We start from the raw sequence: 21,865 nt of genomic DNA, 5'->3' as shown, positions 1-21,865 counted from the left end.
TTCCCCTTGAACCGAACTGTTTGAACTCGAGAGTATACGAAATTTTAATTTTAATCGAATGAATAACCGAACCGTTGTGCGTCAGATTGTATTTTTAAACAATCTCGATCGCGAGCAAACTTTCTTCTCTTCGAATCTCCTCTCTCTCTCTCTTCCATTTCGTTTTGCATTGACACGATCTGATCTGTATCTATCAAAAGTAAAGGCACCATAAATGGCAACGATTCACATTAGGTAGAGAATATTTTTGCCTCCTTGCATTCGTAAACGAATCGGATTAAAATGCAATATTCCAAGTTAAATTGGAGACAGATCGTTATACTATATTCGTTTCTGCAACAACTAATGTATTATTCAATATATCCCCTCCGTATAACTGGCGTCGTTAATTGACATATTTGGAGGTGAATCGAGAATTTCGCCTTACAACCGATGACCTTTCGTGTAACGGCCTTGACCAAACCGATACCTCGTTCATGGATCGATACCACATCGCGGTGGAAACGTGTAATATTTGTAGAATCCATCACTTCCCTCCAACACTTCTCTTCGTAAACTTTTTTATCCGCGACAAAATTCCCACGAATAACTTTTTACCAATGTTCTCGATCTTCCTTTCGAAGATCGTTCAAACGAATCTATTTTTTTTTTTTTTTTCTTTAATTCTTTTAAAGTTTGAAAAACAATATAAATTCTAGTCTTCAAACTGTATCTCAAACAACACTGATGATACTTTTCATTATGCGAAAGATTATCATTTGATCCGAGGGAAAACACCAATTGATTAACAATTCAGAATTGACACAGGTTGGTCGTGTATCCTCGAAGAACAGGGAGGAAGCGCAATCGCATAATTCCGGCATCAAATCGGTCGTTGAATAATTAACGTTCAAATTAGCCCAAAAACTCGATAGTCATTCGCACACAGTCGTTTCTCTAATATCCCGTCCAATCCCATTTTGCGTTTCGCCGCCAAAATTACGTATCAGGCTGCTCGAATAATTCGTGCTGGATTTCTTAATGGTGACGAAACGATATGAAAATCTAATTAAATTGGAAATAATCTATACTGTATCGAGAAATAGAGGAAACGTAAAAAGAGAAAAGAAAAAAGAAATAAGATAAAATTCTAAAATCAAAAATTCATCATTCTTCTATTCCTTACGCGATTTAACCAAAATTCGGATCGATGCAAAATCAAGTTTTACAAAGTTTCCGCACGATTCAATATCATATACCATTGAGCATATTATTAAATCAATCGAATTATTATAATTCAAACGTGAAATCGGGATGGATACTCACAACATAATTAATTAATGAATGCATTAACCGCGACTTAATTCGATCGATACAACAACATCGTGGTGTCAGATGTTTCAGATGCAGCCGCCATCACGGGGCCTCGCATCGCGGCCGTGAATCAAAGGTACGACACTTGAGCAGTCGACGATCGAGCTCCATTCACCGAGGGCAACCATCTTCGAAGAGGATCAAACCACGCGGGAGGAAGAGGAATGGTCCCTTGGGCCTTTGGCGTCCCTCTCGTCCTCGTTTCTGCTTTGGGTCTTTTCCTAAACGGTTACGTACTCCTCGTGGTTCTCGGGCTGGGTAAACAGGTGAATGAAAAAAAAAATGATAAATAATTTATCGATCTATGTATGTGTTGCAAGTAGCGCGAGAATGTGAAAGTAATCTTTCGTATTATCTCTTTGTGCGACGAATAAATAATAAAATCGTTCTACAATCGTGTTCTTCACTCGACGATTCTTCATTTCATTTGATTTCGCTTAATTTCAATAGAGATTTTTTCTTTTTTTTTTACTCTATTATTTAAATTTTTCAAAAACATTAATTTCTAAGAAAAATTGAAATATTCTACGTTTTTCATTTATTTTTCCATAAAGAGTTCCATTGGATTTTCGAAGCGATTTAAACGAAACGAGAAATTTAAATTATTTACAGATTTTTGAAATATTTAAAAGTTGGAATTCTTGAGGGAAAAGAGGGTGGCTGTTTGCAATAGACAATAGATCATTCGGGGAATTATTCAATAGGCTATCGGTCTTTCTTGATGGCCGTGTTATCGGAGACAAAGGGCACACAATGAAGTTTGATAGCGTATGAAATGCTGTACGATAAATCGAGAAATTTACTAGCTTCACGTTTTGATATCAATGAATATCAATGAATTTCTATTCGAATTGGAAAAATCCGGTTCCTCGATGAATTGAAAACTTTATAGAATAGAATCGAAGGAATTATAGTATCGGTTGAGTTTAACCAAAAAATAAAAAAACAAATTAAAAATAATAATTGAGAAATAAAAAAAATTTGCAGAAATATATAAGATAATTATTTCTTCGAGATCCTGTTAACAATTAATATTTCTTATAGCCTTTCAAAAATTTAGAAAGAGAAAAAAAATGCATCCCTCGATAAACTGAATTACGCAACAACGTGAAATCCCAATTTTATCCATAGTAAAAATGTAGCTTTTTAAATTGTTCGCACGCAAAGAAAGAAGGATAACTAACTCCATCTTGCTTTATCCCGTTACAAAAGCTCTCTGAGGGCTTTTTTTTTTTTTTTTTTTTTTAGTAGAATCCTTTTCATGCCATTCCAGAATACGAGAGGGTTAAGATTCCTTTCGAAGGAACTGATTCGCGAGATTTTTCCGCTCGTGCGTCTAATCCCGCCTTTTAAAACGGCTTTCTTTGGATGGAAAAAGAGAGGGCCACTCCTTTCGCAAGCATGACACATTTCTCGGCGAAGAAATGAAACCTTCCCCGCGGAAGGAAAATGGCCGCAGCCTGAAAATAGCCTTATGCTTTTACGCGATCCATTTTAGTGGGTGCCGCTGACTGACCATGGCAGTTTGAACAACACAGAGGTTGACCCGCCGCACGAGGTTGCAAGAGATCGCATGCTTTTCGATATAATATCGAAGGCCGGACTACGTTGAATGACAGTCGGCGAACTAGGTCGCGTGAAATGCGTTCTTTTTCTTCGAGACTCACACGATTTACCGAGTTGTTTCACCTGAATACGTTTCAAATATGGCACATTGTCAAGCCAAAAGCTTCGAATCGTTTGTTACGTTTCTTTTTTCCTTTTTTTTTTTTTTTTATTCTTAATTTGTATGCACAACTATGTAACAATTGGTCTCGATAAAAGTTCGTTCGTCGATGAAATTATGACAAAAAAATTTGTTAAATTGAATTTCTTGTATTTCTACATTTTATATCTGAAAAGATCGAGGAGAAATGATGAATCCTCGAGGGATTTCGATCGGGAAAAGCCGATGCTCTTTGAAAACGCGCCCTCTTGATTTCTTGATGTTATTACTTCACTTTGTTTTATATGGATGCTTGGATCTCACGATATTTCATAACATCCTTTCTTATATTTCATATTTTTATATTTCGTACATTTTTTTTTTATATTCCATATTTTTTAAGATTTCACACTCTATTCCATACTTTATCTTCCCCGCGTTCTTCTTATCATCTGTAAAATTATTTCCATCTAACATAACACGATAAAATAAACGCGAATAAAAAACAATATTTGCAAATCCTCCAAATTTATTCGATTTCCACGAATTCTATTCGGAATAGAAGAAAAGAATAAAAGAAATTTCGTATTTAACAAATATTAAATCAATTTAAATACGCAATTTAAATTTACGCAAACGCTGGAATAAGGACAATGATGTTTAAATTCATCTTTTAATCCGCCATAGTTATTTCTCTCCACAATGTAGAAAAGTCGACGAAGGAATTTAAGAAAGAGAAAGAGACAGATAGAGGAAGAGAGAAAAAGAGGGAAAGATCAGGCGCCAACAGCGGAAAAGTTTAAATTACAAGATCCCAGCTGGAAATTAAGATTGCACGGTGTAGGGGAAGTTTTGATCGTTCCAAGAAAAGTTTATTTAACAAGTTAACCTCGTGTATCGCGACCGATGTCCGCAGACGCAGCAGCAACAAACCGCCAATACTTTGTTGTTGATACACTTGGGCGCGGTGGAGGCGGCTGTGTGCCTCATATTACTGATCTTTACCACTGGTTCCTGGCCAATCGCCGGCACCTGGTGCGTCCTACACGGTTTCCTTTTGGCTCTCTTACATCCGGTCGCTCTCTGGACCGTGACTGGATTGAATTGCGACAGGTAAGCTTTTATAGATTGAATTTTGTAAATTTCGAATTCCGTTTGTTATTTCGAATTGGAAAAAAAAAAAAAAAAGAAAGAATTGAAATAGAATTGGGGATAAAAGTAATAATTCGACGAAACGAAACGTTTCATGTTTAATTTGTATTGTTTTAGATAAAAATATAATATTCTTTTTTAGGGAAACATCGAACAAAAATTCGGCAATCAAATAGACAATGCAAACAATCGTTCATCGATTCGTCGTTCAGTAGTGTCTACAGCCATTTTTCGGCTACAAAATGGTGGAGATAGGAAGTCTTTTATCCCTCGTAATACACGGTAGAAAAATTGAGTTCGATTCGGTGGCGTTCAACTATTCTTACGTGGTACAAAGCTTTTCAACGTAAGATGTCAATAGATGGGTTTCCACCCCCGATATCTCTTTGCCCGAGACCAGATCTTCGATTCAATCGGAAACCTTTCGACGTCGTACCGTCTCATGCCTCTTCTCATATCTACGATTCTCCAGAGGAAGAGAAAGAGCCAATACTCCTTCAAATTACACCCTAGAAACGTGTAAACGGCACGATATCTCGACTATGCACCTTTTATCGATAATGATGAACAGCGGTCGAAGGGCCAGTTTTATCGCGCCATTTTAGCCCTTCTCGTCAGCGCGGAATGTTAATAAAAATTTCGATGATGCGAGAGATGACGTTATTCGACAAGCGTTTGTGATCGAACGGAGGGATAAAGTTGAAAGCAATAAGATAAATTTTTTTACTGCTTGCGAATCAATTCAATTTTATTTTTTTACGTTTAATGAATGGTTTCTCGTTTTATTTGTTCGTAAGATTTGTTATATTCTTTGAAATGATGAGAGAAAAGATCGATCGTCTTCTTTGTATCTTTCAAATTAGGAGAAAGCTAATTCGTATATACGTATAAAATAGATATATTGCCACTAGATTTGTTATCCTATTTGTAATTTAATTCGTGTAATAATTTAATTCATCTTTAATGCATGACTATTTCGCATACAGCAAATATGCCTCAGGTATAAAGCATATTTGGTATTGAAATATTTGTATGAAAAAATTGTTAAAGATTCGATCGAATAAATTTTGCTAAGAAAAATTTGTTATAAGTTAATTTAAAAAAATTTATCGGAATATATTTATATTCCGTAAAATTTTTCGAGGAAACATGTATACTTAAATAATCGGATAATGATAAAATGTACATGAATTAAAATATATACGCGAATATATCAACGTAACCCATGAACCCGTATTTAAATTTATGTAAATTAGACAACTCTTAATATACAAACATTGAAATATATTATTACTCTGTATTAATAGGATAATTCTGATTTTTAATTCTTTATGTTGTTACACATTTAAAACCATGAATTGTTTCTTAATTATTATCTTAGTATATATGAAAATTTATTTATCCTCTTTAATCGATATCGATCATCCATTTTAATTTTCACGTAATCACATTGACTTTCAACCGATCCTTTGATCCTTTTCAATTTTACCTTAAAACGATTTTCACTAATTTATTTATCTTTATATCCATGAATTTCAGACATTTTTTTTTTAAATACTTTTCGATTCGTTCATACAGGATTTTGTGTGAAATATACAAAATTAAAAAAGAAAAGGAAAATAAATCATATGGAAGTTATAACAAGGTTGATTTCCATACATATATAAAGTCACGTTCCTTTAACAAATATTTATCACGCTCGTGAAGAAGTAAAGAGAAACAGGAGCCGAAGAGAGTTACGCAGATAAAAATATAATGTGACACGTATCTCCTTCATCACTTGGAAATATCGTGGGTGCCCGATTTCAAGCCGATCGAACATGCTCGATATTTTATTCACGGCCCACGCCAGTTTAAACCGAATCGCATTCCTTTTCGACAGTGTCGTGACCTCTTCTCTTCCATCCTATTTGCCACCTACTTTTTCATTATTCACTCGTGCATTCCGGTAATTCCGGAACAACCGTTTAAAAGTATTCGCGTCACAAGTTGTGACACGGCTGTGAAAAGATTCGATTCGATTTCGAACGTCGTCGAGGAATTTTCTTTCCTTGGAAAAATTTGCCACAAGGAGACTTACTTCGTAAAGAGCGACAGTTTTCACAAATACCCTTGTTAGGAGTGAATTATGAAACAAAAAATATCGATCTGATATCATCCACTAAATTGACTCAGCCACTGAATCAACAAAAGTTCTTCGATCGGATATATCGATGACAAATTGACAAATTGTTCTTGATTACTAACTAAATTGTTAGGAGGTGCATAAATTCGAAAAGTATCTTCATTTGAATATTTGGATATCGTATTGCATCACCTTAAAGGATGATATAAATCAAGCTTAACGACGTTATCTTTTGCGCAGATATTACGCGATCGCGGCACCCCTGCATTACGCCGCATTGGTATCACCTCGACGCGTTGCAGTCGGCCTAGCTGCATCTTGGACAGGGGCATTGCTCTTGTGCGTGCTGCCCTTCTGGGGCCTGGTACCACCTTACAGGTTCGTCTATCAATCGTAAATTTGTACATTTCATTTCTTTTCTTACGGATATAATAGATTTTGTCAAGAACGAAGATTTTTTCATTGTTCGAGAAAGCCGAGCTGCGCGATGAATCGAAAGCAATATCTCACCCGCGTTTGCGCTGCTCGTTAGCGTGTCAAGGCTGGGATTAATTAGATTCTCTTACTTTTGAAATCGTCGAAGACGTTCACGAATAATGATTTTCTCAACGAGGGAACAAAAAAATACGAAATGCATGGAATTTCAGATGCAGAAATTCATCGCCTCCATCCTAAACCCCAGATCTCCTTCACAAAAGCCCCTCCAGAAAAGAATCCTTCAGACAAGAGAAGAAATCCAGAGAATCTCACGAAAGGATGATCGTTGCCACAGATACAGCCCGGGCCTCGGTTGCTGCGCGCCAGACTTCGGCAACGACTCGTGGGGCTTGGCCGCGGCCCTCTACGGGGCCGTTTACGCGATCCTGGGCCTGGCTCTGCCCGCGGTCCTCGTAACCGTGTGCAATTTGCGCGTGCTCGGGATCGCCCGTTACCACAGGCACCGAATCGCCAGCGCGATTTACGAGGTGACGTTGAGCGCGCAGGCGACCATCACCCATCAGCGGAACCCGTTTTTCGTACCCACTGTCACGGCGCCTTCGGTCGTCAGCCCGCCCCGATTTCACAGCGCGGCCAAAACGGTTTGTACATAACCACATCTTCTCCCTAATTTTCGTTTGCGCTCCATAATTTTCGCGATATCGCGTGATATCAACGCGTGGAATAGATATCCGGAGGTGGGTAATTTCCATGGAACGGGTCGCGAGATAATGCAGCAATTTTGAGAGAGCGATATCGATTGGCCGTTTTTCGGGGGAAGTTTTAATTTCTTTCGAATTCGGCGTTGCTTCTTTTTTTTTTTTTTTTCTTGTTGATTTTTTATTGTTACTTAGATTTTTAGAGTCGTTTCTAAGCGTTTTTAAGCAAGAAACGTGATAATTTTTCGCCTCGATTCGATAAATTAACGTGATATAAATAATATTAAATATTTACGTAGAACGAGTGTATTTCATATACCTCTTCAAATATATTGCGATAGCTTTTTTTCAGAGAAAGATACAACGAATATACATTGACACCGTTTCGAAATTCAATTATTTGAAAATTTTACTTTCGATCAAATATCAACGTTTCCACTTTCCGATAAATTGCCGCATTATTTTCAATTTGCCAATTCGAACGACAAACATCGTAAAACGACGCATTAATCTTATCGTGCAATAATACCGCGCCGCACTCTTTGACGATCGATTAATTAATTATAGCGGATTAATAATATAATTCCATCTAATAATGAGTTTTCCCTTCCTTTATTTGTCAATACCCCGCTCGTTACACCCTCGATTGAATTGTGATTAAAATTGTCCCCACGTGGCGTACCGTATCGAGGCTACCATTGAATTTCTAGGTGATGCAACTAGTCGGCTCTCTTTACTTGCTTTATTTCCCCTATTGCGGACTGATTCTTTGGGAAGTTTGCGACGTTGGCAATCGGCAGTATCTCTACAACCATACGAAACTCGCTTCGCTGGCTTCCCTTCTCCTCGCCTGTTCTCCGCCCATCAACGGCCTCCTCTACGGATTAAAATCGCAGACACTTAGACGATCGGTGCAGAATTATTGGCGGAAGAAGGCGACCAAGTCGGAGCTGCAACAAGTAATCGATTCAACTTGTTCAATTTATTTCCATCCAACAGTTTGAAAAAAAAAATCATTTTCCGTGTTTTCCTTCTTTTTTTATAATATTCGAAAGACGATCGTCGATCACAATGGCTTCTAATTTAGGAGATCCAAGCGCGAACACCGAGCGCGGCGGGGTCGAGAAGACCGTCCGGAAGCGGAACCGGCTCTTTCTTCCCTTTCCCGCCGTTGCAGCGAAGGCTCAGCGAGGCGCTGCTCGCGTTGGGATCCTGCAGAACCGGAAACAGCTTCGACACCAATAATCTCGGCTTTCATCGAACCAGATTGCAACCCGCCGCTTCGTGTAATACGCTTCGAGTCCCAACTTCCGAATCAGGTTAATAATAGCCGGCTTCTGTTCCTCATCGCGCGATAATTCACGGCTATAATTTATGACAGGTGAAAGCAGTAAATTAGTGAGGTCCAGCGCGAGTGCAGCGAGCCTGATGGGCCCTCACTACAGAAGCGACTTCATAGGCGCGGATGTGGGCGTCGGTTGCTCCATAGCGATGAACGAGACACCGAGGAGAAGCCCTAGAATACTTATAACCAGAGCGTGCAGCGAGGATAGCCAAGATGGTGGAAGTCCAATGCTGAGGAAACCTTTTCTAGTCAATGCTCTTCCCTGTGATAGTGCGTATATATATATATTTTTTCCTTTTTCTTCTTTTTCCTTGACATTTTTCGAGAAGAAGCTCGATGCGTTATATCTTTGATGTTGAAAAAAAAAAAAAAGGTTTTTATTATTTATCGCGTCAAAGAGACGATTAACGAGTTTCGCTTATGCGTGTCGATTAGAACGAAGATGGCGGCATTGCAGTACCGGAAGCGACAGCAGCACGGGCAGCAGTGAGGCGAGCGTATGGACGACTGGCGTCGCGCAGAAACTCGCCAAGGCCAATGCCAAGAGTTCATCGGACATGTGGTCCGCATCGAGAAGACTCGTTCGTGGAAAAAATTTAGAGGAGGGGGCCCTTCTGGTTGGCGCCAGACCCAGCAATAACAGTGAGAGCAGCGATACCACGGACACGACGGCCACCACAACCACCACGACCATGCCCAGCAAATTGACCACCGTGGTAAGTATGCGGTGTGTGAGCCGAAGGACGTCACAACACAACCGGATACAGGCATCTTTTTGTATGAAATGTATTGCACGTGTATTGGACGTGTATTCTCCATCTTAAAAATCCTAAAACGCGCATGCCACGGGATATGTTTTCCATCATAAAAAGAGAACGAGATGAAAAGAATCTTTATTATGGTTATTTTATTTAATAAATTATTTTACATACCATGGCAACGTTTGTTTTTGTTCACATTGTTTTTGAATGTTGTTAAATCGATTGTTTATTTTCATGCCTGAGATTTTTAATATTGCTTATATAAGTCTTTTGATTAGTTATAAGAGATGATGTAAAAGAAGCGTTGAGTAATTGATGAAATAAGCAGAATCTTCTTACAATTTAATCCTAATAAACATAGATAGATCGAGATGAAATTTTTTTTACGAACATCGTTTCGAGAAATAATTTTTAACTTTAAGCACACTCGTAAAATTTTAAATAATTTTAATAATAATTTCCAATTCGTTCATCATCAAATTATTTCGCCACTTTTTAATATTCAAATAAAATTCTGACATCCGAATAAAATACGTATATCAAGTATAGTCTTTTCTTTTCCTTTTAATTCACATCAATCGAACATTTTTTTATTTATTTTAATAACTAAACTTCTATTTCAAATCGCCCACGCGTAAACATTTCAAATTATGCATATATATATTGTCACATAAATGTAAAGTAATGCAATCATTGATGTAATTTTCCACCTCGATGACGATACTGAAATTTCACACGCGTTGGTTCTACAAAATTAACCGCTTATTGCTTAATGTTCATCGTAACGAATAATGTGCGCAGGAAAACGGAGGCTGTCGGGAGAAAGAGAAGGAAAAGATGAACGGTGGGAAGAAAGAGAGGGAGCACAGCGAAAGCGACAACAGTTGGAGCAGCGTCGACGAGATCGAGTCGAAGGAAATGGCGGACAAGAGCATGGAAGAGGATAATTTCGAGACGATCGAGGAGGAAACAGAGGCAGAAAAGTGCAACCAATTAAGGCGGAAATCGAAAACGATTCGCAAACCGGACGTTCCTCAGGATTGCAAGAAGACAGCTCAAAGAAGGCCACTTCTCACCTCGTCGTCTTAAGTTCCATCGAACTTGTCATTTCTCACCGTTTCTAATTTATTAGCATTTTCTCCTCCATAATTTTGTATCGGTGTGTATCATCCGACACACCGATTTCTCAACGTGTTCGAAATCCTTTCGAGACCACTTGGTGTTATCCCAAGTTTGGATCAAAGGATTCTGTTATTCTTTCGAGGATTCAATATCGATTTTCAGATTGGCCCCTGATCAATGGTGATCCATACACAATAACCACGGAGAAGAAGTTGGTCGTGTTTCTGTATGCTCGATATTTCAGCCGCAATGTATCGACATATCCTGAAATTATATTTTTATACTTCCAACGAAGGAAATCACGAGAGCAACGTTAACGAGAGAAAATTCGCGGTCTTCTTACGGTTATCGCAAGAAAAACCGATTTAATACACCGCGGATAAATCTCAAATGGAAAATTCGATCCCTTTTATGGAAAGAAAAGAAAGTTGATCGTCGCAATATATGTATATGTATATATATATATATATAAAAGTTACAGACACTTAAAGAAGTATTGCCATCGTGTTAATGTTAAGAAGTGATGGCCAATAATTTCTCCCATCGAGTTTGATGATGTTCCTAATTAATGGGTTTGTAAAAGACAGAAATTTGACAGAGCAAATATTAAATATTGATGAAAATTAATTTAACCGTTTAAATTAGGGCATAATTTGATCGAATAAATAAATAAACGTGTGAAATTGACGTTCATTTGCAGTTTAATATGGGATAATATTTCTATTTGATATCTTCAGGGATACGTATAATTTTTCATTCTTTTTTCTTTTTTTTTTTTCAAGAAAAATGAAAGTGATTAATAGAAAAAAATAAATATCTAGAGAATAAGATATCAGGATATAATTTTTGAAAAACTTTCGAAGAATCATCCCTGACGATGATTACGAGGATTGGAACTGTAAATGGGAATGAGGAAGTTGGCGAGAGGGAGTCATCGAAAAAATTTAATCATTGATGCGTAGATCAGTTAATGTGGGCGGTCGTTGATGCGAGTCTATTGATAGCAAACGATAAGCTACGTTGATACACTATACACGAGAAGAGATACAAGAGTTATCAAAGAGTGACGAATCGGACACTTTTTACCTAGCAAATTTGTACAATCAATGGCCAACCACCGTGTCTTTGCACCGACACGGTGGATTTATTTGCAATTAGGTGTAGCAAACAAAATCACCTAAAGGGTTAAATGATATTAAATGTTGGTGGTTAATTGGAATTGATGTTTCGAATTTTGTAGACGATGGACGAATTTAATGGTGTGTATGTATGTGCGTGCGCGAATGGGTAAATCAAGTTCAAAATGTTCTTATTTTTAAGAATCGTTGAAAATGGAGAAGAAAATTTTATTTATTGTTTTTTAAGGAGTAAACGAGTGTTGTACACGAAAACAAAATTTTAGGGAAAAAAAAAAAAAAAAAAAAGAATGAAACGTTGTTCGATTTAAACGATTAATTTGTAACATATCCGTGAAATTTCATTCAGAATCGACATTCCTTTTTATGATGTTTCCTATCGAGATATTTCCCTGTTGTCGGGAAAAAAATATATTACGATGTTACAAAGAGTGAGATCGATTCTGCGAAAATCTTGATGCACTGTCATGTTGCAAGTTTGCGTAATAGGCCAGTGTATGTATTTACTTGCTTTTGGATTCGTCAATTAGAAAATAACGAAGCGATATCGCCGTTCGTTGAATTTCTTGTTCATGGAACAGAAATATTTCATCATTCAGGCGAGAAAAATTTTTGTCAGGTACCGCGTGTTGAAATTAATGTTAATGGTATTAAAAATATCGCGATCTAAATGATGTTTGAGTGTACGTCGTTAGTGCAAATAAAATGGAAAAATATTCTGAAAAAAAAGAAAAAAATAAAAAAACACCATCCCCGGATCTCTATTGATTCTTCTTTGGATAATTCGTAGCATTCCATTGAAAATCGATGATAAATAAATTCTAAAATACACAATAATTATTTAAAATAAATAAAAAAGGTGTAATAGATTAAATCAAAATGATCGTCTTTTATTATCAGGAAATTATCATCGATAACAATTATTCTCCTCTCCATCCTTATATTTTATATTCAATCTACCTTTTTTTATTTTACTTTTAAGTGCTTGTTAAGGAAAGAAAAAAATCGATATACTAATGTTATTAGCAAGTGCTCACGTAACAACGGTGCATTGTACAGGATGCTAAAGTTCGTCATTTAATAAGGTACTCGATTATTAAACCCGACATTTTCTCAATCATTATTGGACATTTTGTTGTGGAACTCGAGCCGAGCAACTTGTAACAGATTTAACCGAAGAAATTCGTCACAGGATCGTTTCATGGAACGAACAAGAGCTAAACTGCCGAAATTAATTTATCCGTAGAAATAAAGAAAAAAATTTTCAGATGACAGATACCTGCTACACCAGACGCTATAAAATTATCATCTGGAAATAAGGGGAATTAAATTGGTCTGCGCGCAAGCAAAAAATAACAATCCCTTCTCTGTCTTGGGCGTATCCCGCAAACACGTTTCGAAACGTTTTCGCCGCGAGTTAAATCGGCAGTCGACCGACGATCCGGCCGGGGCACAGCTCGATGAAACATTGCTGCGAAGCGACACGCGTTCGATGTTTTCGCGTGACGAAACATTTGTTTCGCTCGATCGTTGATTCGTTTCATTCAAATTCATTCGTGAAATCTGTTCGATCGCGGAATAATTGCGCGACTCACTCGACGCAAGTGATCGTAGGATGATCGTTCGATCGATATTTTGGTGAAGAGAAGAGTGTGCTCCGAAGAAAGGTATTAATAATGAAATATATTCGCGATAACATGAAAGATCTTTCAAAGGTGATTCTCTTCTCTTGGGTAACGATTTAGAATTGGGACGAACGAGGATTGTTGTTGTTATTACGTTTAATGATAGGGATAACGGAGGAAGAACGGGGGAATGTCCGTGTTAAAGATTTGATTGAGCTCGTGATCGCTTGTAACCGGTATGGAAATCTTGGTTTGAAAAGCTATACGTATAGGCTTCAATCGCTAATTGATCCGTATTTAGGATCACGCAATCGTAGCGAAACAGTTTTCGCGTTATTACGATGCTAATTGCAAATACGTGTCGAACAATTTTTATGTAATCGATTATCTTGCTCATAAATATGAAAACCCGTCACTTCACTTGACACGTGGTTCGAGCTCATGCACGATCTCACTTGTTGTTTATTGTTGTTTAAATTTAAATTTTCAGGCTTTCCACGAAGTGACCAAATGAGTTGTATCAGATGACGATTGAGCAACGTAGTGCTTCTGAAAGTATCGAATTTGTGGAGAAAATGCCGAGAAGAAACAGCTTGCAGGATATGCGGAATACGCGAAAAATATTAAGGTAATCATAAATAAATAATATGAAATATTATTAACACAAAATTTTGTTTGGTATAAAATGACAATATTCTTATGATAATTATTAAATTATCGCAATTGCATACTAATTTGATCCTGATCCCAGTTCCATATATGCGATCTAAATATTACTTTTTAAAAGATATTTTATTTAAGATATTGTTTTTTCACAAACTTTTCTTTAAATTTTCCTCTCCTTTACTATAATAAAATTAATTTTTCTATTATATTAAAAAAGTTGAATGAAAATTGTAAATTATATAGAATTAAAATTATACAGAAAAGATAAATAAGATATAACAAATCCAATATTGATTACCATTACAAAATAGGTTAAATAAACTTTTTATCGTTCTTTAAACAATAAAATCATATCGTAAAGCAACATAAAAATTTTATAATATAACGAACGAATAATAAATATTGTATATTTAATAAGTATTATATATTTTTTATAATCTAAACCTATCTTTTATATATATTTTACAATAATCAGTTAAGAAATCTTTAAGAATTTTTCTTTTAAATTTTGTATAATATTTAGTTTACACAATAACATAATTTTGTTTACCATTTTTCTAAAGAATTCGATAATGTATATAAATATAGAATTATATATGATTTTCTCTAAATGAAATAGTTATATTTCATTTGACTTATTAAATTATTTAAACTTTATCTTGAAACGTTATCTATGTTTTGTACTATATCGAAGGATCGAAAATAAAAAATAATCGTTGCAACAATTATATAAAAAAAAAATTATATAAAATTATGTGAAAATTGCAACAATTATTTGTTTTACTTGTCAAATTTTTCAAATTAGGAATGATACATGTGCACGTGACGTTAACTCAGGAAACAATTCTGCACTAGTGGCGAGAAATGCGCAAACTCAGATTGATTTTCTCCGGTCAGCTGGTACTGTTCATCTTCGGACGATGCGGTTAATCTTTCGTATGAATTTCGACGAACAAATTTCTCTGATAACATGAACGATATGGATCAAGAGTCCTCGATAAAACGAAAAAGAGGTCGGTGTGAGAAAAGTGAATGTGAATGGTGATCAAAAATCGTTTGTCTCTAACAGTAAGTGTTAAATAATGCGCCAACAAAAGAAACTTTATGTATATGAGTGTGATTGTGGTTACATCACGATTTGTTTAATTGAATCGTTCAAAGATGGCGATAACTGTTCGTTTGACGTTTTGGTAACAGTTATCGTCGATGTTGGTCGATAAAAAAAATCGCTAACATTACATTTTATCGTTGCTCTTTGTAGCAGAGAAAAAACATGACTTCCTCACCCTCATCCAGCACCAGTTCCGCGTATGCTAGTACTGACGAACATCGTCAGTACTATAGTAACGATAAACAAAATTTCTTCGATTCGGATGACATCGGAACAACTCGGCTATTGCGCTCGTACTCACCTCATCGTAGCAAAGCAAGAGGATTTTTTGCGAGGCTGCGAATTGACAAGTGAGTTCGCTTTGCGCAAGTCACCGCGCGCGAATTTATAAAATATTTTATAAAATATTTACAACTTCTACGCACAACTTTGATCTTCTAAATTAATATGTATAAATTTATTATACGTATAGAATTCCAGATTAGGACAAAATATTATCTTTATCGACAATTGCATATAAACTTTGTAATGAATCTGATTTCACATTGATATTTATTTATTCGTAAGTTTTTTTCAAACAAAATTTTATGTTCTATAATATACTCTGCTATTGGCAACTGGAATAAAAAATAAAAAAAACATTTTGCAATTTTATTTTATCATTATTTTTTTATAGATTGATTTAACACTTAATTAAAAGATAATTTATTTTTTTTATTTCTTTTCTTTCTCATTTTCAGATCCTACATTACTACAAAAAATATTGTAATAGCAGGAATAATATTAACTACATTGATTCTTGCAATAATAGCAATCTGTACTATTTATGGTGCCAGAGATGTAAAAATCCAAGAAATACCCGACCCGGAACTACCATTACCCCCTTCATGGAGTAAATTAAAAACGTTTAAACATGGTGCTGTTTGTGCAGATGGTGCACCATGTGCACTTGTGGGCAAGTATGTAAAATTGTGTTATATTACATTAAATTATATATACAATTGAATTATTAATAAATTTATCATTTTTTCTCACAGGATGATTCTATTAAAAAATGGATCAGCAGTGGATGCTACTATTTCGGCAATGATTTGCAATGGTCTGGTAAATATGCAAAGTATGGGCATTGGAGGTGGATTTTTCATGACAATTTACGATAAAGCTTCTAAGCGTGCCTACACGTTAACTGCAAGAGATCGTGCTCCATTAGCTGCAAATGCTACAATGTATAATGATAAACCACAGGAAGCATCGATGTTTGGTAAATTTATTTTTTCTTATTTGTTTCTTTTTCTTAATGAATAAAATAAAAAATAATAAAAAATTTTATATTAATATATTAGGTCCATTGGCTATTGCTGTTCCTGGGGAATTGGCAGGATACTGGGAGGCTCATAAACGTTTCGGTAAATTACCATGGGCTGATTTATTCAGTCCTTCGATCGAGATATGCGAAAAAGGATATAATTTGACAAAAATTCAACACGACGGATTCAAATATAACGCAAAAAATATTTATAAAGATCGTGTCCTAAAGTAAACGTCGTGTGATTTTCATAATTATTTCATGATTATCTATAAAATCAATAAAAGTTACATGCTTTTTTTCATTTCAGAGAATTATTTGTAGATCCACAAACGAATGATTTTTATTTACCGGGAACAATTATTAAACCGAAAATACTTTGCAAAACTTTGCAGATAATTGCAAAGAAAGGAATTTCAGAATTTTATAATGGAACTTTGGGTAAATTTTTGGTACAAGATTTACAAGATAAAGGAAGTATTATAACAATGAAAGATTTAAATAATTATAGGTGATTAAAATACAAATTATTTATCAATAATGAAATGTAATTTGTAAAAAATTGCATATTTTAATCATTTAAATTATTTCTAGAGTAACGTGGGATGAGCCTCTTGTATCGAATCTCACTAATGGAATGAAATTATTCACAGTCGGATTGCCTGCGAGTGGAGCTATTCTCACTTACATTTTAAATATCTTCGACAGGTTTAATTTTACACGTGATAGCATAGCTGATTTTAATAAAACTACTCTTACATATCATCGAATGATAGAAACGTTTAAATACGCTTACGCGTTAAGAAATGATATGGGCGATAAAGAATTCGTCGATATGAAAGAAGTTAGTAAACACTACAATTTAATAAACAAATATATTTTCTGTTATTTCGAAGCTTATCAAAAATTTAGAAATAAAAAATATTGATATTCTAAAATTTTTGAAAAGAAATACTATTATATGAAAATTTAGTATAAAATTAAATTTTTAATATCATTAATATATATCATTTTTAATGTTATTTTATTTAAGCTAACAAAGAACTTGACATCAAAGATTCATGCGAAAAAAACACAAATGATGATAGATGATTATAGAACTTGGAATGATTCCGCGCATTATGGAGCACACACGATAAGTAATGCAAAAGATCATGGAACTGCCCATGTTTCAGTATTAGCTTCAAATGGAGATGCAGTATCAGCTACTAGTACTATTAATTTCTAGTATGTTTACTTTGCAAACATTATAAAATTTTTATGTAAAATTTTCTTTTAATTAATTTTAAAAAATAAATTAGAATTACTATCACAGTAAATTAAATGAACAATATTAAATTAAAAAAATTATGTTTTTATTAGTTTCGGAAGCGGAGTAGTCAGCGAAAACACCGGAATATTATTAAATAATGCAATGAACGATTTTGGTATACCGTCAACAATTAGTTACTTTGGAATTCCACCCAGTCCGAACAATTATATCGCTCCGGGGAAAAGGCCATTGTCTTCTATGGTACCTTCAATCCTTGTCGACTCAAATGACGATGTAAGAATGGTCATCGGTGCTTCTGGTGGTACTAAAATTACCACAACAGTTTCTCAGGTCAGCATTTATCAATTGATTATTATTATTTTGGATATTTCGTAAATATCGTTCGATTAATGATTAATAACATAATTAAAATATGATGAAAAGAAATTATTTCGTTTTATTTTAATTGAATTTAAACCGCTTTATTTATCATTCTGTGATTTATTTTTTTCGTCTTTTCAATTCTTATATTTCATGATATTTTATAAATATTTAATCCTAACAAAATAATTTTATCAAATATATTTATTAAAATGATTTATCTATAGATAATAGCTAAAATTATATGGATGAATCAAACGGTGAAGGAAGCTGTTGACGCTCCTAGAATACACCATCAGTTATTCCCACCAGAGATGAATTACGAATACGGCGTGCCAAAGCCAGTAATTGATAGTTTGCAAAAATTTGGGCACGTAACTTCTCGTTATAGAGTTCGTGGCAGTGTGGCTTGTGTCATTTTTACCAAAAACAATACAGTATATGCGAATGCGGACTATCGAAAAGGAGGAGACGTATATGGACTTGATTAAACTTTATTAAAATAAATAATTATGAATGAAACATAAATGCTATCTTCCAATATATAAATTGCTAAAGTTGATCATAAATGTTGTTCGAGTTCTCAATATTAAACTCTTCAACATTTGATCATAAAATTATATAATGTTATACATATAAAATTATAAAACTTCTTTTAAAGAGAAATTTTCCATGATAAAATATATTGTGATATGTTGATTTATGCGAAATTAAAATTCTTCAATAAAACTTTTATATATGTAATTTTTTTTATATCTGATTCTTTTTTATAGACTTTAAAAATCGTTCATTTTTATATAATTTTTATAAAATTTTTATATAATTTTATATTATTGGTGAAAATATTGTTATAATTATAACATAATTATTCTGATTAGTTGAGTGAATAACTGCAGTATAGGTTTTAGTAAACTTTACTGAACTGAACAAGATTCTACCTACCACTATCGATCCATGCGGAAATTCATATGTAAAGTTTCCGCTATTAAGTAACAACTAAACTACATGACAATGAATCTCATATTTTTTTACAAGATTCATTAAAAGGATTTATTAGTGTTTACAAAAAAAGTTAAAAATATTATGCAACTAATTCAGAATATTATAGTAATTTAAAATAAAAATTGTTTTCTGAATAATGAAATATAATCTTGAAAGTTATTTTAATATTTCTTTACATATTTTAGATCTATATAATCTAAATTATTTGAAAAACATGAATTTAATGTACATACTTCTTCGAGACTTCGATTCCATATATTCATATAGATACACAAGAATTTCTTATAAAATATTCTACATAAAATATATATATAGTTATGTTATTAATTGATTACATTTATAATTCAATAAATTATCAAAATATCTTTTATAAATATTTTTGAGAAAAATATAAATTATTATACACTCACATTTTCTAATTCTAATTTCTAATTATAAAATATATACTACTGTATATTATACTAATTAAATATATATTAATTATTATAATACATTATATATTATGGATATAAATTATAAATTATCAATTGTCATTTAGATATCTCCTTTTGGAAAAGGAATTTGAAAAAACGAATTATAATTAAAAATATTATTAACTCAAAAAATGAGTTGTAATATTTTCTAATTCCATTTGAAATATTTGACATTCTATTATATTATAAAAAATTATTATATTATATTATAAAGAATATATTAAAAATATATTATAATATATTATATTATAAAGAAAGAAAGTAATTTTCATTTTTTTACTTAACAGTTTCTAAAAATATAATCAAACCTTTAAAAAATCAAATATCTCAACTCTATATATAGGAAAAAATAAAAATCACGATATATTGAAAATAACGTTAATTGAAATATATCGTGTTAAGAATACTCTTACAGCTTCATTATTATTGATATATATTCTTGATATATATTATTGATATATATTCTTGTCGATATTTCTATTTGTGTATTATTGATCAATTTGATTAACGGAATTTATGTATGCGATATCCTTTCAATCGATTGTAATTTCACGAAGTCGATTAGTAGTTTCGTCTGACCTTTCATTTGACATATTGCGTACAAATTTTTATATATGGATGGTATAAATATAAATAAATATAATCATATACGTCAAATCTAAACTAAAATTAAACGATTGTAATTTCTATTATTACAAAAATTGAATGATATTTTATAAATAATTTTGAAAAACATAATATTCCTGCCAATAACATATTAATCATAATTCGTTATCATAACCTTCGATAAGAAGGAAAAAAAAATGAAAAAAGATCATTATCGATTTTAAATTCTACATTAAATTTTAAAATTCTTTTCTCATTTTTTTTTTCAAGATATTTCTTATATATTATATTATAACAATGCTTTAAATGTTTTTTAATAAATTGTGAATAAATTGAAATTAAAAATAAATCTATAAGTTATAATAAATAAAATAAAAAAAATCTACGTTTTATCACAATTACAATGTAAACATAGATATCATGTGTAATCTAAGCATAAAGATGTATAAATATAAATGTACATATTTATTGTAAACATAATTTATATTTTTTCATATGAATTTAATTAGCATTTAATAATAAGGACAAATTTTTCGATAACTTACATAAATTCAAATGATAATGTAGTCGATTTCAAGATAAAAGAATTCAATCAATCTGAAATTTCATCACTATAAATTATATTTTTTAACTTACATCATTCTCCTATAATATATAGAATAAAAAATATGTTTGACACTAATTGCTTGACCATACCCCAAGTGAATATTTTTGCATTCTTTCTATATCTTTTAAGATATGTCAGCGAACATGATAAGTGCAAAATATATGTCGACATTTTGCTTACACGGTAGAATTACTTGTAGAAGTCAACAAGTAACAAGATGCTAATTGCGCGTGCGTAATGGATCAATGTATTGTTTGTTGCCAAACATACAGATTATATCATATAACAGAAATTTGATATATAAATCTAGAGTTATACAAGCATATATTTTCTACAAAATTACATCTAATTTTAAATGAAAATATAATATGAAATGAATATATAATAAATATGAAAACTTGAATCAATTAAAGTAATATTTTAAGACAGAAGAAAGATATATTATCAGGGCTGTCCATATATCATAAAATTATATATTTTAAAATTGTATATAAGTTTCTAATAAATAATTATATGAATTTAACCAATTATTTTTGCTCATAGATTGTTTAACATGCAAAAATATTCATATTTAAATTATTTAAAAATATAAAAAGTATTGAATTCAAATATAAGTAATTTATGCAATAAATACATTTATATAATAAATTATATTTTAATAATTGCAAATGTTAATCTTTGTGATCAATACAAACAAGAATATTAACTTTTTTTTAGAAATTTTAAATTCTAATTCTTTGATATATGATTTTATTAAACTTTCATTTATTAAATTTTAATGTATTAGAAAAATTAAAATTTATTTTTTTACTTTAGAAAAATTTAATGAAAAATTGTATTAAAATAAGAAATAAATGAAAAGAGACATTTTAATTTGCTAAAACAATTCTTATATCAGGTATTTAAAATACTAGAGCCATTACTGGATGCTGCGCTTGCGTAGAAGTTCTTTGGTAGCCTATATAAGAGTTGCAATCGACGGTGTCTAAATAGTTTAAAGT

General features: G+C 32.8%; 2 protein-coding genes across 4 annotated transcripts; both read left to right on the top strand.

The window, feature by feature from the left end:
• The first annotated feature begins 1,388 nt into the window (after positions 1 to 1,388).
• LOC100869772 (uncharacterized) lies at positions 1,389 to 10,793 on the top strand. 2 transcript variants are annotated; one of them, XM_012495143.3, is made up of 9 exons: positions 1,389 to 1,619; positions 3,975 to 4,171; positions 6,576 to 6,713; positions 7,108 to 7,414; positions 8,182 to 8,430; positions 8,559 to 8,790; positions 8,853 to 9,086; positions 9,252 to 9,532; positions 10,379 to 10,793. In XM_012495143.3, exons 1-9 carry the CDS (start codon positions 1,518 to 1,520, stop codon positions 10,664 to 10,666), a joined length of 2,028 nt encoding a protein of 675 aa, XP_012350597.1. In that variant the 5' UTR covers positions 1,389 to 1,517; the 3' UTR covers positions 10,667 to 10,793. The 2 variants fall into 2 exon arrangements, with proteins under 2 accessions (XP_012350597.1, XP_086765706.1); XM_086909580.1 differs by lacking the exon at positions 1,389 to 1,619 and having other exon boundaries at positions 3,835 to 4,171; positions 8,249 to 8,430.
• Positions 10,794 to 13,254: 2,461 nt separating this feature from the next.
• LOC100871636 (scoloptoxin SSD14) lies at positions 13,255 to 18,920 on the top strand. 2 transcript variants are annotated; one of them, XM_003690848.4, is made up of 12 exons: positions 13,255 to 13,502; positions 13,951 to 14,088; positions 14,932 to 15,194; positions 15,388 to 15,587; positions 15,978 to 16,196; positions 16,275 to 16,498; positions 16,581 to 16,773; positions 16,854 to 17,054; positions 17,138 to 17,387; positions 17,577 to 17,770; positions 17,906 to 18,146; positions 18,404 to 18,920. In XM_003690848.4, exons 3-12 carry the CDS (start codon positions 15,165 to 15,167, stop codon positions 18,665 to 18,667), a joined length of 2,016 nt encoding a protein of 671 aa, XP_003690896.2. In that variant the 5' UTR covers positions 13,255 to 13,502; positions 13,951 to 14,088; positions 14,932 to 15,164; the 3' UTR covers positions 18,668 to 18,920. The 2 variants fall into 2 exon arrangements, with proteins under 2 accessions (XP_003690896.2, XP_086765708.1); XM_086909582.1 differs by lacking the exons at positions 14,932 to 15,194; positions 15,388 to 15,587.
• The last annotated feature ends 2,945 nt before the right edge of the window (positions 18,921 to 21,865 follow it).

The sequence above is a fragment of the Apis florea genome, unplaced genomic scaffold (genome assembly GCF_048593485.1).
Source record: "Apis florea isolate Af1SG1 unplaced genomic scaffold, ASM4859348v1 contig_3158_pilon, whole genome shotgun sequence".
Lineage (NCBI taxonomy): Eukaryota > Metazoa > Arthropoda > Insecta > Hymenoptera > Apidae > Apis > Apis florea.
The sequence above is the reverse complement of the archived record's forward strand: the minus strand, read 5'-3'. Positions and strand labels throughout refer to the sequence as shown.